The sequence below is a fragment of the Gracilinanus agilis genome, chromosome 4 (genome assembly GCF_016433145.1).
Source record: "Gracilinanus agilis isolate LMUSP501 chromosome 4, AgileGrace, whole genome shotgun sequence".
In the NCBI taxonomy this organism is placed as follows: Eukaryota; Metazoa; Chordata; class Mammalia; order Didelphimorphia; family Didelphidae; genus Gracilinanus; species Gracilinanus agilis.
Genome location: NC_058133.1, coordinates 27167109 through 27182654, shown reverse-complemented (window position 1 = coordinate 27182654; position 15546 = coordinate 27167109). Strand labels below are relative to the sequence as shown.

At 57.7% G+C, this 15546-nt stretch overlaps 2 protein-coding genes across 7 annotated transcripts in view; one reads left to right on the top strand and one right to left on the bottom strand.

Annotated features, from left to right (window-relative positions):
* The window catches only part of OSBPL9 (oxysterol binding protein like 9), a 160059-nt gene extending 153260 nt beyond the window's left edge, over nucleotides 1-6799 (top strand). For all 5 annotated transcript variants that reach the window (XM_044676463.1, XM_044676462.1, XM_044676461.1 and 2 more), the window contains 12 exons: nucleotides 23-135; nucleotides 252-370; nucleotides 1314-1399; nucleotides 2180-2351; nucleotides 2777-2861; nucleotides 3447-3557; nucleotides 3719-3782; nucleotides 3865-4005; nucleotides 4308-4386; nucleotides 4569-4660; nucleotides 5803-5938; nucleotides 6033-6799. In XM_044676463.1, coding sequence (XP_044532398.1) covers nucleotides 23-135; nucleotides 252-370; nucleotides 1314-1399; nucleotides 2180-2351; nucleotides 2777-2861; nucleotides 3447-3557; nucleotides 3719-3782; nucleotides 3865-4005; nucleotides 4308-4386; nucleotides 4569-4660; nucleotides 5803-5938; nucleotides 6033-6110 — 1276 coding nt within the window. In that variant the 3' untranslated portion in view covers nucleotides 6111-6799. The remainder of the gene's footprint in view (nucleotides 1-22; nucleotides 136-251; nucleotides 371-1313; nucleotides 1400-2179; nucleotides 2352-2776; nucleotides 2862-3446; nucleotides 3558-3718; nucleotides 3783-3864; nucleotides 4006-4307; nucleotides 4387-4568; nucleotides 4661-5802; nucleotides 5939-6032) is intronic.
* A 248-nt stretch (nucleotides 6800-7047) lies between these two features.
* NRDC (nardilysin convertase) overlaps nucleotides 7048-15546 on the bottom strand; it is an 85316-nt gene continuing 76817 nt past the window's right edge. For both annotated transcript variants that reach the window (XM_044676458.1, XM_044676457.1), the window contains 13 exons: nucleotides 15421-15472; nucleotides 14322-14472; nucleotides 12560-12687; nucleotides 11462-11624; nucleotides 11241-11272; nucleotides 10983-11121; nucleotides 10257-10304; nucleotides 10094-10146; nucleotides 9763-9846; nucleotides 9107-9197; nucleotides 8594-8710; nucleotides 7620-7709; nucleotides 7048-7473 (listed from right to left, as the gene is read on the bottom strand). In XM_044676458.1, coding sequence (XP_044532393.1) covers nucleotides 7273-7473; nucleotides 7620-7709; nucleotides 8594-8710; nucleotides 9107-9197; nucleotides 9763-9846; nucleotides 10094-10146; nucleotides 10257-10304; nucleotides 10983-11121; nucleotides 11241-11272; nucleotides 11462-11624; nucleotides 12560-12687; nucleotides 14322-14472; nucleotides 15421-15472 — 1349 coding nt within the window. In that variant the 3' untranslated portion in view covers nucleotides 7048-7272. The remainder of the gene's footprint in view (nucleotides 7474-7619; nucleotides 7710-8593; nucleotides 8711-9106; nucleotides 9198-9762; nucleotides 9847-10093; nucleotides 10147-10256; nucleotides 10305-10982; nucleotides 11122-11240; nucleotides 11273-11461; nucleotides 11625-12559; nucleotides 12688-14321; nucleotides 14473-15420; nucleotides 15473-15546) is intronic.

The following is a 15546-nucleotide window of genomic DNA, read 5'->3' as shown; positions in this document are numbered from 1 at the left end:
AAAGTGGCCTGTTCTCTTTTAGTTCCTCGGGATCGGCCTCAGTCTTGACCCACAGCAGTTCGGGGAACAGTTTAAAACGCCCTGATACCACAGACTCCCTCATTTCCTCCATATCTAATGGGATGAGTGACGCTGGTAAGTGAAACCCTAAATCCTTCTGGAGGGACAACCATTTTGGTTTCATCTGCACGTCAGGCTGTTGGCCTCAGGGGCACAGACAAGTCAATGAACGAGTTGGGTTTGCTTTTCAGACCTGTTTGACTCCCACGATGACCGAGATGACGATGGGGAGGCCAGCTCCGTGGAAGAGCACAAGAGTGTCATCATGCATCTCTTATCCCAGGTCAGGCTCGGAATGGATCTCACCAAGGTGAGCTGCCTGGTGCCCTGCCACCATCCAAGGGGACTATTTTCCAGTCCTCTCAGTTCAGTAGATATTTATGAGGTCTTTGTTGCCCGCCCTGGAAGGCATGAAGGAACAACAACTTCACATATTGTGAGCTGGGGTGCAGGCCCGGGCTTTTACGTTTTATTGGCAAAAGAACCTGCACGTCAGAAACTGGAAGGGCAAGGGAGGGGGAGGGGAAGGAGGAAATGACTTCATTTGGGGGGTTGAGAGCCAATGGCATCGCTCTAGAACCGGCCACAGCATTTTTAGGAGTGGGTGCCTGGGGAAAGGGTCAGAAATGGGAGGGGGGGAGGATGGTTGTGCTGGGAGCACCTGTCTGAGTGGTTTCCCATCAGAGATCTGACTGGGAGAAGGAATGACCCCAACAGGTCAGTGCCCTGATTGCCCGAGGCAGTGCCAAAGCGGGGCTGCCGGATTCTGACATGGGCCCCCGCGGTCAGTCTGGCTGAACCTCATCTCAGAGTCACCAGAGACACATCATAGTCTTTGTAACAAGGACCCGGAGCTCCCATGGGGGGGGGCAGCATACAAGCAGTTCTGTATCTATAAGGTGGATGCATTGTCCACAGAAGGTCACTCAGAGAGGAGCATTCCAGGCATGGGGGGCAGCCGGTGAACCCCAGAAACCAGGTCCTTGAGACCTTACCCTTCCTCAATACTTCCTGGCTAGCCCTGGAACACCAAATCACTGCTAAATGTTGAGTGCTCGGAGGAGGCTCTCAAGCATCGGCCTTCACGCACAGCTTCCCTGGGTCCTGGCACCGCATCTTTGACTGGCCTCCCGCCCGCCGTAGCCCCGGGCATCGTCCCTGGCTCGCGGGGCTCCTCACTTGCTGGGTGTCCCTGAGGGACACCAAAGCCAGGGCAAGCCCTGGCCGTTGATGGGATTTTCTGTGTTCCTCAGGTGGTCCTCCCGACGTTTATCCTCGAAAGAAGGTCCCTCTTGGAGATGTACGCTGACTTTTTCGCACATCCAGATTTATTTGTGAGGTATTTGACTGCCCACCCCTAACGGTCCTCGTGATGTTGCTCAGGCAGGGAGGAGGAGGAGCATTTCTTAGGCTCCTGCCATATGCTGGGCGTCGCGCTTGCACGTAACAGATGCTGTCTCAGTCGAGCCTCACTGCGGCTTGTTGTGCCCTTCCACAGCAGAGGGCAGGCAGGCAGGTGGCAAAGTAGATAAAGCCCCAGGCCTGGAGGCAGGAGGTCTCGAGTTCAAATGTGACCCAGATACTTTCTAGCCGTGTGACTCTGGGCAAGTCACTTCACCTTGTTGGCCTCAGTTTCCTCATGTGTCAGATGAAATGGAGAAGGAAACGGTGAACCACTTTGGTATCTTTGTCAAGAAAACCCTTGATGGGGTCACAGAGTCAGACACAACTGAAATGACTGAGCACCAACCACACAGTTGAGGAAATAGAGGTAACAAAGTTAAGTGATTTGCCCGAGCTCCCAGCGGTTCTACCTTTGTGAAGCAATTTGAACTTGGGTCCTCCCTGCCCCTCCCGCATGCTGTCGGCTGTGTTCTGCCTCTTTCTCTTCTCGCCTTTCCTGGTGACATTTGGGAAATGACTGGATAAATGGCTCCTATTTAAGGTGACGGGGTCTGCCCTGACTTCATGGAAACAGGAAGGAAAGTTCATTAGGCCTGATAACCCGAAAGCAGCAACTCTTTCCGAGCGCCTTGGACTGTGGTGATCTTCCCATGGAGCCAGGACACTCGGGCCCAACAAGCCACTGGACTATTGATGCCTGATTTTCTCCTTTTAGCATCAGTGACCAGAAGGACCCCAAGGACCGAATGGTGCAGGTCGTAAGATGGTACCTTTCTGCCTTCCATGCAGGAAGGAAAGGGTCTGTGGCTAAAAAGCCTTACAATCCCATTTTGGGGGAGATCTTTCAGTGCCACTGGACGCTGCCCATGGAAAATGAAGAGAATGCGGTGAGTTTCACAGATTCACACAGGGGGGCCCTGCAGAGGCCTGAGCCCACCCTCCCCTCACAGGTCAGGCCCCGCAGCCCCGCCTCACCTGGTGGCCTGCCTTGGTCAGTCCAGTGAGAGGGGAAAGAGCTGTGGAATGGCGGCGGCCTTCCCTCCCTTTCAGACCCGGGTTCCCTGCCCTGCTCGGGTTCTCTGGCCTCGCCAGGAAACACTAGCTTTCCCTTCCAGCCTCTGGGATTGAGGATGAGTTCTTGAGGGCCCTCAAGCAGTCCAAGCAGGGGCCCTTCTGCCCACGTATCAAAATGTTCTTTGTGTCTACTGGAAGTGGGGGACAAGACAGGCCCCGAGAAAGGGTGCCAGAAGCCCAGCAGCAGACAGAGATGCTCGAGTGACGGCCTCCGTGTCTGTTCTGCTTTTGTTGGCAGGAGCCGATGTCTGAAGGCCCCGTGCCCTGGGGCTCCAAAAACTGCGTGACCTTCGTGGCCGAGCAGGTTTCCCATCACCCACCCAGTAAGTGGCAGCTTTCCCTGTGGCCTTCCTCCAACCCAGAAGCCCCATCACTGCCGCTGGCTCTGTGAGCCCGTCCTGGGGAGGGGAGGCCACGATGTCCATTTAATTTCCAAAATCCTCCATTCCATTGACGTGGACCGACAGCAGCAGAGGAGCTGCCGCCTCCCCCTTGGTTCGCCCTCAGCATCCACCAAGCTGCCCCGCGGCGCCCCGAGACGGCGCCGGGACATGCCGGATTCCAGGAAAGAGGGAGCCTCAAGTGTCCTCGCTCGGCCCTCCCGGCGGTGGGGGTCTGTCCACTTTTCCTCCCCACGTCTGGCCCTGCTCGGGGGCTCCGGCTGCTTTGACTGAGAATCTTTCCTGATCTGAATCGGCCAAGAAAAGCCGCCTCTGCACTGCGGCGTTAATGAGCTGCACGGGGCGGACGTGTGAGGCCAGGAGAGCCACCGGGGTGCTTGGGGGGCTCTAGTCTTGGGGGATCCTTTGGCCCCCTCCTACACGCAGCCAGCCAGGCCGTCCCTGGGCAATCCCGGCGTGGAGAGACGGGCACACGCTAAGGCTCACCACACACATCTTTGTTCTCAGTTTCAGCTTTTTATGCCGAGTGCTTTAACAAGAGGATCCAGTTCAATGCACACATATGGACCAAGTCCAAGTTCTTGGGGATGTCCATTGGCGTGCACAACATAGGACAAGGTGAGGGGCCTCTAGCGTTTCTGCTGTCCCTCAGTGGTTTGGGGCACACACACCCCTCCCCCTCCTCGCAGGGATATGCTGACCTTGTCTAGCCTCGGCCTGTCCGTCCACTCTGTGCCGGCCCGGGGCCAGCCTCACTGCGCATCTCTTCGTCTCTGCAGGTTGTGTGTCTTGTCTCGATTACGACGAGCATTATATTCTCACCTTCCCCAACGGCTACGGAAGGCAAGTAGACCGTCCTCTCCTCCCCAGCCCCCGCCCTTGTCATCCCCACAACAACGCCCTGAACCCCCTCTCGGCTCTGCAGGTCCATCCTCACGGTGCCCTGGGTCGAGCTGGGAGGAGAGTGCAACATTAACTGCTCCAAGACCGGCTACAGCGCCAACATTGTCTTCCACACAAAGCCTTTCTATGGGGGCAAAAAGCACCGAATCACCGCTGAAATCTTGTAGGTATCTCGCTCGGTCCATCCCTCGGGGCTCCGGCTGCAGGCCACGGCGGGGAGGGCTCTGGGCTTCCCCGGGCCTTGCTGCCCTCCCCTCTGCCACTGTGTCCTCTGGCAATCGAGGGACCTTCCCAAGGAACCCGAGCCGGGGAGTGTCCGAGCCTCCCAAGCTGGGCCTCGCCCTGTGGTGGATTCTTCTTGGGTCCCCTCAGACTTCCCGATGACCGGCCACGCCGCCGCTCCCCCGCGTAGCCTGTCCTGTCTCGGCTTTAGCTCATGCCTAACCTCAAGTCTTTTCTCTTTAGCCCTCCGAATGACAAGAAGTCCCTTTGCTCCATCGAAGGGGAGTGGAACGGCGTCATGTATGCAAAATATGCGACTGGGGTAAAGTACCCGCTGAGTTCTTGTCCCGGGGGTGTCCCAGACAGACGGATTCCAGCTTAGCCAGGAGCACAGCACCTGGGCCTGGGCTCCTTCTGGCAGGCACCGACTCAAGGCGGGGTGCGCTTTGGGGAGAGGTGACTGGGGCTTGCTAGGAAAGGCCCAGGAGAGTCTCTGTTCTCTAGGAGAACACGGTCTTCATCGACACCAAGAAGATGCCTATAGTCAAGAAGAAAGTGAGGAAGCTGGAAGACCAGGATGAGTACGAGTCCCGCTGGTAAGAGGGCTCCTCCCAGCACGGGGGTGGCCATGGCCAAGGCGGGGGGTGGGCAAGAAGAGCCCCCGGGGCTGTCCTGGTCTCTGCAAGTGAAGGGTTCGCCTTGAAGATCTCATCCTTCACATTAGGGGGTCGGAGCCCCAAGAGTCCCATCGTCAATAGTCTCTTTGCATTCCCGCAGTGACTGTGACCACCAGAAAAGGCATTGTGGGCCTGCCTGAGGCCCCCCATGTGCATCCTCTTCCCTCCCCTCCCCTCTAGCCTAGTCTGCTCCTCTGAACAAAAGCACTCGAGCCAGGCTTGGGGTGCAGCAGTCGTAGAGGCCTTGGCCCCTCACGGCCCACAGGGTGCAGCTACTCTGGGACACAAAAGATGAGACCAAAAAACAAGCCCTTCCCAGTAAGTGGGACAGAAGAGACCTCCCAATGATGACCAGAAGGCAGAGGAGTGGAAGGAGGGCCTTGAGGGTCAGCCCAGCTCGAGCTGGAGCTCAGCAGCGACTCAAGTTTTCCTGCTTGTTCCCTGTTCATTTAGCGCAGTCTGGGGGGTTCCCGGCTCCTCTCATCCCCCTCATTAGCTGTGCAGCCTCTCGGGGTCTAAGCTTGTACAGGATACGTGAAGGCAAATTCAATCCATCCCTGATAGCACCAGCCTGGCAGGTCGCCCTGTCCCGGAGCCGGAGCCCGGTTTTCTCCACACTGCAAGTCTTGCAGCAAAATCTAGATGTCGACTTTCTAGGCTGCTGAAGAGGAATTTCTGTGCAGGATGGGCTGGGATGAGGCCTTCCTTGAGGTCCCTTTTCAGCTCAGCAGCTGCAGTTCCAGGAGGATCTCGTGGTCACTTGGCTAGGCCTGGGTTTGACTTTGTTCTGCCTCCAGATCTAGTTTTTCTTCTCTCTTGGGGGGAAGAACGGGGGCGGGGAGTCACGGAATCCTAGTCCTAGAGCGGCACATAACCCGCTGGGGGAGGCTCCGCAAAGCTCTCAGAGTCTGCTTGCCAAGACCACAGAGCATCCTTCACGGTTCTTCCCACTGTCCCTTGGAGGGTTCCGAGCTTGGAAAAGGGGGCCTCTGGGCGGATGTTTGCAAGACTGAGACATTCCCCGAAGCCCTCGATTCAGATGTCTTCCTTCCTCCCTTCAGCCTCTGGAAGGACGTCACCTACAACCTGAAAATCAGAGACATCGATGCGGCCACAGAAGCAAAACACAGACTGGAAGAGAGGCAAAGAGCAGAAGCTCGAGAAAGGAAGGAGAAAGACATCCAGTGGGAAACCAGGGTGTGTGCTTCCAGCTTTCCCTTTTGGGGGGCAAGCGAGGAGGGCCCCCAGGGCACACGGGCTCTCTGAAGCCAACCTTCCCTTTTTCTTGTAGCTGTTCCATGAAGACGGAGAGTGTTGGGTCTACGATGAGCCATTACTGAAACGACTCGGGGCCAGCAGCAAGCATTGACCTTCAAAGGAGCAAAGGGTGTTCAGGGTGCTGCGTGCCTGGTCACCGCCATGTTCTTTCTCTTGGCGGAACTAAGCAGCCGGGGGCTTTCAGGGGGAGCCCCCCCTTCTCTTTGCCGTGGTTCCTATCTCAGGGATACTGGACTTACTGAAGATGCAGGTGAACAATTAAAGCAGGAAACGTTTCCTTGACTCACTCAGTGGTAGGCGGCTGGCGGCAGGCACTAGAATCCATATTCAGGCTTTGAAAACATTTCTGAACACTGGCCTCGGGCTCTGGGTGTGCATGTGTGTGCGCGCGCACACGTTCTCTAGTGCCCCTGCCAAGGGACGGAACACGTCACATACTCTTGGGGTCTATCGCTATAGAAATACACACATACATACATACATACATATATATTACACACGTAAATAAATATACACACACACATATAGATATATAAAGGAAGCCTTCACTTAACTATCCTTTACATCTGTAAATACAGATTCCTTTGATGGGATGGACAGTTTATTAGAAATTTATTTCGCAAACTATAAAATCAAATGTTTTAGCATTTCATTATCACTCAAAATAATTTCTGTATTTTTATTTTTAAATCAAACTGTTGAATTATAAAAACTAAGCCTTGTAGAGAGTTCATTCCGCTACAGGCAGCATCTTATGGCTTCATAAAATAATTTTCCAAACCTTTTGGTGTTTTTATTTTAACTCATAAACCTTCCGCACTCAGACGTCGTCACACACAATTGGAATTACAGATGAAGAAAAGCTAGCCCGAGGTTGAGTGGCCTGAATGTCCAGGGTATTCTGCTGCTGGTGACATCTCTGGGTGGGGCCCCTAAAAAAAAAACCTTTTCTTGGGGGGGACAGCAAAAACCAAGTCAACCTGTGAGATTTTTTTTTTAACAGACACCAATGACCAATTAAAGAGAAATACAGAAACAAAGGACTGTCTTTATTTAAAAAATTTTTTAACATCTTGTTCAGTTGGCCCTATCGGGTCTTGCGGGCTCACCATACCGTGAGACCCTTTGGGGGCTGTTGGTCTTAATCGAACAAAGCAAAGACCACGATGGAGCAGCTTCTCCTCAGTGGTGCCATTTCCTAGAATACAAATCTCAGATACACACCGCTTCAGGCCAAAGAGAGAGACTGCAGTTTATTTGACTATTTTGTGGTAGGGGAGAAGGTTAAGAGTTGATGTGAAAGCCCTGATATCAGTAATGGGGATGGTGGAGTCTGCCAGCAGAGAGGAGGTCGGCAAATACGTCAGCTGAGCCACTTCGTCATAGGAAGAGTTAGAAGACTCGCTGCAAACAGAACCTTCTTCTTCCATCTCGTGTTTGCCGTAGCCGACAACCTGGAGGGGACCGAGGGGGCAGGGGAGCCTCGAGTTACCATCCAGCCTCCCTCCCCCCGCCCCGCCCCCCTCGGAAGCCAGGCTGGGGGCAAGTGTGAGGGAGGGAAAGCTTAGCTAAGTGAGGCACCCGCTGGGCCGCTACTCACATGCACGCTGACTATCTTGCTGCCGTTTCCTCTATGAGACTTGAACCAGTTCACCAGGTCTACTTTGGAGAAAGACTTGAGAGCTTGGATCTTCCAGGAGAGAAAAGGGGGGGGAGGGGAACCTTAAATCCATGAAGTCGCGACTTTTCCCCACTAGTCTAGGGAGAGCCCTGGCGGGGCGGGGCTGCGCTCTAGAATGGCGCCTGCCAGTGGGGGCAGCGCTGTGTGCGCAGGAGGTGTTCAGGTGAAGTCCACAGGCTGAGCTCAGCCAGAGCTTGGAGATGGGGGGGGGGGGGGGAGTGAGAGGAGACCCCTTATAAAGCAGGAGCAGATCGGCTCAACCCTGTTGGCCAAACTTCCTCGGGACACCCATTTCCCAGCCTTACTAATTCCTCTGAGGCAGAAGACCAGGCTGCTGGGGGCCCCTCAGGCCTCCCCTCTAAGCAAGTCCCCCTTTTCACAGCCTTCCTAGCCTCATTCAAACCGCCTTTCCCTTTTGCAAGCCCAGCATTCTGGGCTACTCCCGGGTCTGGGTCTGGACCTGACCTTCCCTCTCCCCACCTGTGGCTTCACTTGCCTCCATAGCTAAAGGTCAAGTTGGTTTTGCCAACTAGTTTGGGGAAGAAGCGCCTGCTGCGCCCCCGCCACGCCCCCGGCCCGCCTCTGCTGACCCTTCAAGTTCCACTTTTCTTTCTGACCTCCAACCAGAGCCCTTTTCCATTCTCATCCAACTTGATCCCAAGAAATTCCCTCCATATTCACCAGGATTCTAGGCCGGCACCCCCTCCCAGTCAGGATGACCCCCATTTTCAAAGGATGTTGGGAAATGGCCAAAGACCATGTGAGCCGCAGAAGGACCCCGGTATGGCGGCGTCTTAGTTCTAGGCTGCCCCGGGCCTGCCTAGAGAACCTCAGCGCTCATCTCAGTGCCTTTCCACGGCCGGGTTGGCCCAGGAAGCCGGCCTAGTTCTTACCTCGTGGGCAAGGCGGTCAAAGAGGTACTGTTGAGTGACCACCTCGTTCCAGTTTCGGTCTACCTCCTCCCCGAGGTGTGTGTCCTCACACTCCTTCAGCTTGATCAGAGCTACAACCTGTGGTGGGGAGTAAAGAGCTGAGCCGGGCCCCCGCCGGGCCTCCCGACCACAGCGAATCCAGGCTCTCCCGGCAGCTCCAAACGGCCAGGCTGGGAGAGGCGCCGGACACGGCGTGGTGAGTGGCCTTTGGGTCCTGAGGCCGTGCCCACGGCGTCCTCCTAATGCAGGGCCTGGCCCCGAGGTGTGGGCCAAGTGCGGGCAGGAAACCCGCCTGGTCTGAGGGGCTGCAAGCAGCCTGGAGTCAGAAGCGCCTAGAAATGGAGAGCTCGGCGGGCCCCCTTGGGCGGGGGGGGGGGGGGGAAGAGGAGACGGCTCGGGCCACACGGGGGCACCGGCTTGCGCTCTGGGCCGTGGTCAGAGGGTTTGGGGGGAATCACCCCAGAGCCCGATTACCTGAGTATGAAAAGCGTCTTCTGTCAAGTTCTCCATTCTTTCTTCGAAAGAAGCAAGAAACTCCTCTATTTTCTTATCAACAATTTCAGAGCTGAAACAAATGACATAGACGGTGCTCGGCAGGCCTTAGAGCCCATGACTTGGGTTCAAGCCCTGTTTCTAGTGTCTATCAAATGAGGACGGAGGTCTCCGGCCCGGCTCGAGGCCCTGCCTGCCTCCAAATCTAAGTTCCGTCACCCGGGCCGCCAGCCTCCTCCTTTTCTCGCATGAGGAAAAGCAAAGTCTCGCAGGCCCGTCGCACTGCCCCCCCCCCCCCAGGCCTTCACAGGTACAAACTGGACATGACTCATGCCGAGGTCTTGGGAAATGCTCCTGCTGGGGCAAAAGCTGGGCCTGGGCCCGTGTAAGAGGATGGGAAAGAGCCTCCAGCGTGGCTGGACAAGGCTTCTGAGGCAGCAGCGCCTCTAGGGGTCAGCCAGTGCCGGGCTGTGCGCCCTCTCGGGGACAGTCACAAACGCTCTGCACTCGGGTCACATCAGCACTTTCTCCCCCAGTTTCCAAACCAAACAAGTTCAGAGAAGCGAGACGGGCGAGCTGGTGGACGGCCTGCCCGTGAGTCTGGGGCGCCCGGGGCGAAGGGCTCGCCGTGCACTCACTTGAACTTGGTGGCCTGAGTCCCTACAGTGACGGAGAAGCCCAGAATCCCCGACGTGTTCCTGCAGGTCGGATAGACGTGGTACCTGCACCGGGGAGAGGGTCTCGTGAGGGAGGGCCTTCGGCCTCTGCTGCCCTCATCCGGACCCACAAAAAGTCCACCTTTTACGGGGAGGGGCGGCTGCCCGCCGCGTGGCTTTCCCACACTGGGCAGGAGACTGGCCGAGAAGCCACCAAAGCAAATGTAAGGCACCGGCACCCACGGGACACGCTCGCCCTCGAGCCCCGGGTGCCGTCCACGTTCTCCCCTCCACCCGGGGCCCATCCACTCACCCAAGAGTCTGCTTGGTTCGAAGGAAGTCAAAGCAAGGCTCTTCCATGTGCATCTGCAATTCAAAATGGCAGCCTTGAGAGCCTCCCCCTCCGCCAGCACCTCGTGCCTACCTCGCCCGGACAGCCCTACCAGGCGCCCCGAGAGCCCCCCGCCGCGGCTCACCACGAGCAGCTCCATGAGCGTGTACTCCTTCAGGCTCCGGGCACCTGACTGAAGAGAGAGCTTTGTCAGAGTCCACCCATTCGACGGAGGCCCCGCTGGGGCCAGGCCAGGCTGGCGGCCACCCCACAGCCGCCTCCTCGGGCCCTCTGGAGGCTCTCCCTGACCCCGACCGCCCGACGGTAAACGGGTCAAAGGAGGGAGCTGGGTCTGCGGCTGAGGCCCATCTCCAGCGGGGGAGGGGGAGGCCGGCGGTGTGAGAACTGCTGCAGGTGCCGAGCCCAGGCCGGCCTCCCAGGAGGGGCTTCTCGTTCTCGTGTTGGGGGAGATGGAAGCCAGTCAGGCCTCGCCGTCATTTGTCCTGGGAAGCTGAGCAGCCCAAGCCTTGCGGGAGGCCTCTCAGCTCCCCGTGATGGAGGCCCATCTTCTGGGCCGTTTCCTCGAGGCCGGCACACGGGGAGCACCGACATGAGGCTGACCAGGATGGACGCCGGCTGGCTCCTGTGCCGGCCATTAGCCCGGCTGACGTGTTCCCAGAGCGATGCTGCGGCGGCGTTAAGGGGGAGCCACCACCTCCTTCGGCACCCCTGAATCGTGGGCGGCTCCCTGCCCCCTCCCCGGCCCCCCTGACCTCCCTCTGAAGCCTCCGAAGCCTCCGGGCAGAAAGATGCCAAGAAGAGGCGGCACGAGGCAAAGGGCCGGGCAAGCATGGCCGCGGCGGCCGCTGACCTGGTAGTAGACGGTGACTTCCGAGTTGGCGTCCCCTTTGTTGAGGGCCTTCACTTTGCACAGGTGGTGGGCGCTGGGGAGCTCCACGACCCGGAACTGAACGGGGATCTCCTTCTCCAGGGGCTTGAAATCCAGCTTGCTAGAAGAAAAGCTGGCCCTGAGCGCCTGCCGGACTGCCCAAAGGAGGCCGCCCGGCTCCCTCCCCCTCCCCGGCTCCCAGCACTGACCCCGGCGGCTTCCCAACGGCCAGATACTCACTCGACGACGTACTTCAGGAAGTCTGTGGACTCCTACGAGGAAAGGAAGGACAAGAAGCGGATGATGTGGGTGACAGAAACCACCTCCCAGAGCGCCAGGAGGGCGGCACCAGCAGCCTCCCAGGAGGGGCAAAGAGGCGCCGGAGTGACCGGAGGGACCGGAGGGGCCAGAGGGATGGTGGGGGAAGGGCGGCCGGAGGAGGCGGCTCGGCGGACACTCACTTTGCTCGTGAAGTTCCCCTGCACCAGGCCCTCCACGAAGAGCTGCGACTTGAACTCCTGCACGAAGCTGAGCAGGGCCTCGATGGTGAAGCCCTCGAGCAGGGCTCGGTACTTGTCGATCATGGACCACCGGGAGTACTCCAGGATCAGCAGCCGGACGTCTCTGCAGAGAGGACGGCGTGGGAACAAGGAGGGGGGTCAGAGGGCCGGCCAAAGGCCAAGCGGTGAACAGAGGCAGAGCAGCCATCGCTGCCCTCAGAGAGTGTCCATTCCAATAGAGATTCGTGTAAGCAGAGGGATGACCTCTATGTAGGGACAGGCACAAAGTAGATGGAAGGTCGGTTCATGAACATGGGGGCAGCTGGGTAGCTCAGTGGATTGAGAGTCAGGCCCAGAGACGGGAGGTCCTAGGTTCAAACCTGGCCTCAGACACTTCCTAGCAGTGTGACCCTGGGCAAGTCACTTCCCCGCCCCCATGCCCTTACCCCCTCTTTGCCTTGGAACCAATGTATAGTATTGATTCTAAGGTGAAGGTTTAAAAAAAAAGTCACGGACCCCTTTGGCAGTCTCAAGTTTATGTATTTTTGATCCCTTCGTAGTCTAAGATTTTTAAAAAACTGAAGGAAAGAGCCAGTGAAAATAAGTCTCTCAAGCTCACAGATCCTGACCGTGTCCTTCTCCAGGCCAGAACAGTGAACAGAACAGACCTCTGCACCTGCCATTCTTGGCCCAGGCACGCCTTCCCCTCGGGGTGATGGGGCTCCCCTCGGGGTGATGGGGCTCCCCTCGGGGTGATGGGGTGATGGGGGTGATGGGGGTCCCTGCCCTGCCTCGCAGATACTTTCCCTCCTCCAATGGAAGGCTGACCCCCTGCTGGCTTGGGAACCGGATCGCTAAGTTGGCCGGATTCTGCATCAGGTGAGAAAATAAAAAGGGCTCCGAGGGACAAGAGGCCGGGAGTCCGGCCTATCTGGGAGCCTCGACCGGCCACCTGGGCCTTTCCTGCTTCTTTCTGGGCTCTGGGCAGCGAGTGTACCCAGCAGATGGCGAGGGGCGATTGGGCTCGAGTCACGGCGCCGGCCGCAGGCTGGCACTCACTTGGCCAGCGTCTCCGGTTTAATCAGGATGTTGAAGTAAGTTTTCTTCAGCTGCTCCGTGATCATGCCAAAGACGGCCGGCGTGGAATCGAAGTCAGCTAAGTAGTCAATGATGAGCTGAAACAGCAGCTGGAAGGAGAAGGAGGAGGAGGGGAGGAATGCACCGTCCATCCTGCCTCCCCCGACCATGTGCAGCAGCTCCCTGCCCCGCTGGGCCTCCCCTTCCAGCCCAGGCCCTCCTGGCCACCCTCTCTGGGATCCATAAGAGAATTCGAGGCAGCCCCATGTGGCCCTCCTGATGCTCAGGGCTGGCTCCTTCCTGTACCAGCTTATCCATTGGGGGGGAAGGGGAGGCGCTACGTGTCAGTCTTGGCACCCCCAGGCCAGGCATACAGCAGGTGTTTAATGCTTGTTGAATTCCAGTCACCTGCTTAAGGTCACAAATGCAGCTGGGATTCAGGGTACAACTCTCTGGTCAGGCTCTTCCTTCCCAAAAAGAACTACGCAGGGCCCACGGGACGACCGCAGGCTCTCTGAACCCATCACCGCACTTTCATTTGGGTTGTTTAAACGCTTTGTAAAACCAAACCTTGGGCTGCTGCTGCTGCTGCCTTTCACGAGGGGGCCCTGAGGCCAGATTTAGAAAACACGATGTGCGGGCGGCCCCCAACCCACCCCCACCCAGGTGGGCCTCGCACCAAACTCCCTGCCCAGAGACTGGCCAAGAACCCAAAAGGGGAAACCTGGGAGAGCCTCCGCTCAGCCAAGAGATGCCCCACAGAGCTTCCGACGGGCTCTCCTCGCGGGGGTGCCTTCCTGTGGCCTTTATACTCCCCCATGTGCCCCGATCATTTAGCTAACTAGCACTCGGATGAGGCGGTCAACAACCAGAAATGGGAAAGTCTAGGAAGCAGCAGACGGAAGAATCCCTCTGGGAGCTTCACCTCTGCAGCTTATAAATCTGTCCAGATCCTCCCCAATCCTTAAAAAAACAAAGCAAGAACTCTTCCTCTGAGGCCTGGCTAAAATCCTGCCCCCTCCAGGAAGCCTTCCCAGGCCCTCTTCATTCCGGGGCTTTTCCTCCGTCCCCTACTGGTCCTCTCTGTCCTATCTAGAGCTTGCTTTGCCCCTATCTGCGCTTCTTGGGGATTCCCAGCTGCCTGCCTGCCCTGAGCTGCTCAGGGCCCGTCCCCCATCCCCAAAGCACCCCAGGAGCTCTGGCAGATGTGAGGGTCCCCCCCCCCCGCCTTCCTGGGCCGCCGCCTCCCAATCTCCCCACCGAGCTCTGCCGGGGGCCTCTTTTCTCCTTTAAGCCCACTGGCCCCCTTGACAAAGATCCTTCCCAACCGCTGGGTCCCACCTGGGTACTGGGGAGACTCGGACCCCCTGCGCCTGAGGGGGAGCTCTGCAATGACTGCCTCCCCCTGCATAAGGGCCAGGGGCCAGGGGGCAGGGGGGTTCACACTCCCCCCCCCCAAATGGCGCTGGCAGCTGTTCCTGGCCTCGCTGAGAGCCATCCCGCCGCCCACAAGGTTCTCTTCTGCACCCCCCTCCTCCTCCTCGGGACAGCGGCTGCCCAAGCCTCCTGGGCCCTCTTCTCCCCGCCGCCCTGTGGGTCATCTTCATGCCCTTTGGGCCGAGCGCCTCACGCCAGGCCGCTGCCCTCGTCCCTGGGTCCAGCCTTGCATGGCCGCTAAAGCAGCTCCCAAAGCTGGGTGTCCCCCCGCCTCCCTTGGACGCCCCCTCCTCTCCCAGGGACTCACAGGTAGCTTGTGGTTGAACCCTTTCACTCTCACAATGAGGCCGTGCTCTCCTGCCACCAGCTTGTATTCCAGCTGGGCCACGTCCGCTTCATAGGCCGGCTCGGCCAGGTTGTGGGTGAGAATATTCACAAAGATGTCAAAAAGCACCACGCTGGAGGAACACATGGGGATGCCCATCAGCCCCGGTCCGGCTTCCCTTCACCTGGGCAGGGTCCACGTCCCGGGTGGGGCTGGGCTCTGGCCATGCCAGACAGAAGCGACATGGAGCAGGCCTGGCCTGCGGGAGCCACTGCGGCCTGGGAGCTCCACGAGGGACACCCCGCTTGTTCTCCACCCTCCGCTGCTCCCTTCCCCAGGCCGTAAAGGCTTATTAGGCTGCTGCATTCCAAAAAGGTAAAGAGGCTCAGAGGTGCCCTGCCTGGCCCAGAGCCCTCTTCCTGCAGCTGGCACGCAGGGCAGCTTCCTTCTCCGGAGGCTCCAGCCTCATCACCGAGGCCCAGAGACTCCGGCTCCAGGCCCACAAAAGGGAAAGGGCTCCATCTGCCTCAGAAGAGACTCCAGACGGTCACAGCCCCTTGAGGGCTTTATGATCTTGTTAACTGAGCTTGTAATTAAATATAAATATTATATAAATATAAATTTTTCAAAGAAGCAACCCAATACTCCGCCTTGTTCTAGCTTGCACTCTCCAGGACAGTCAGACAACTGCCTCAGGGGCCAAGAATTTTTAAAAACTTTCCCCTGGGCAGCAGGGATGAAGAAAGGCCCATCTGCTGCAATGGTGACAAGCTTCCTATCATCAAGGTGCACCCAGGAGAGCAACAGCTCTCCCAGAGAACACAAGGAGCATCTCCTCGCAGACCGCTTCTTGCCCTTCAAAGTGTTCACTATCACAATTTCAGTAAAACAGGCGCCGACACTCCACGATCAAAGACCTTCCGACCGTGGAGATCACTGGCTAACACAAAGGAATGGGAACCGCTGGCCTAGCTCGGCTCTTCTATGTAATCAAATGTACCCATGATCAAGTTCTCTCATTAATTAGATTAAAAAAACCCACAGCCTCCCCCCACCCCAAAACAAAGAGAAGCAGGCTTACTTAGAAGCAGACTTCTGGATCAAAGGTGAGATGAGGTGGAAGCGGATGTAGGCTGGAAGGAAAGACGGAGATCAGATCAATCAAGAAGAACTGCTCTGGAGGGGCAGCTGGGTAGCTCAGTGGATT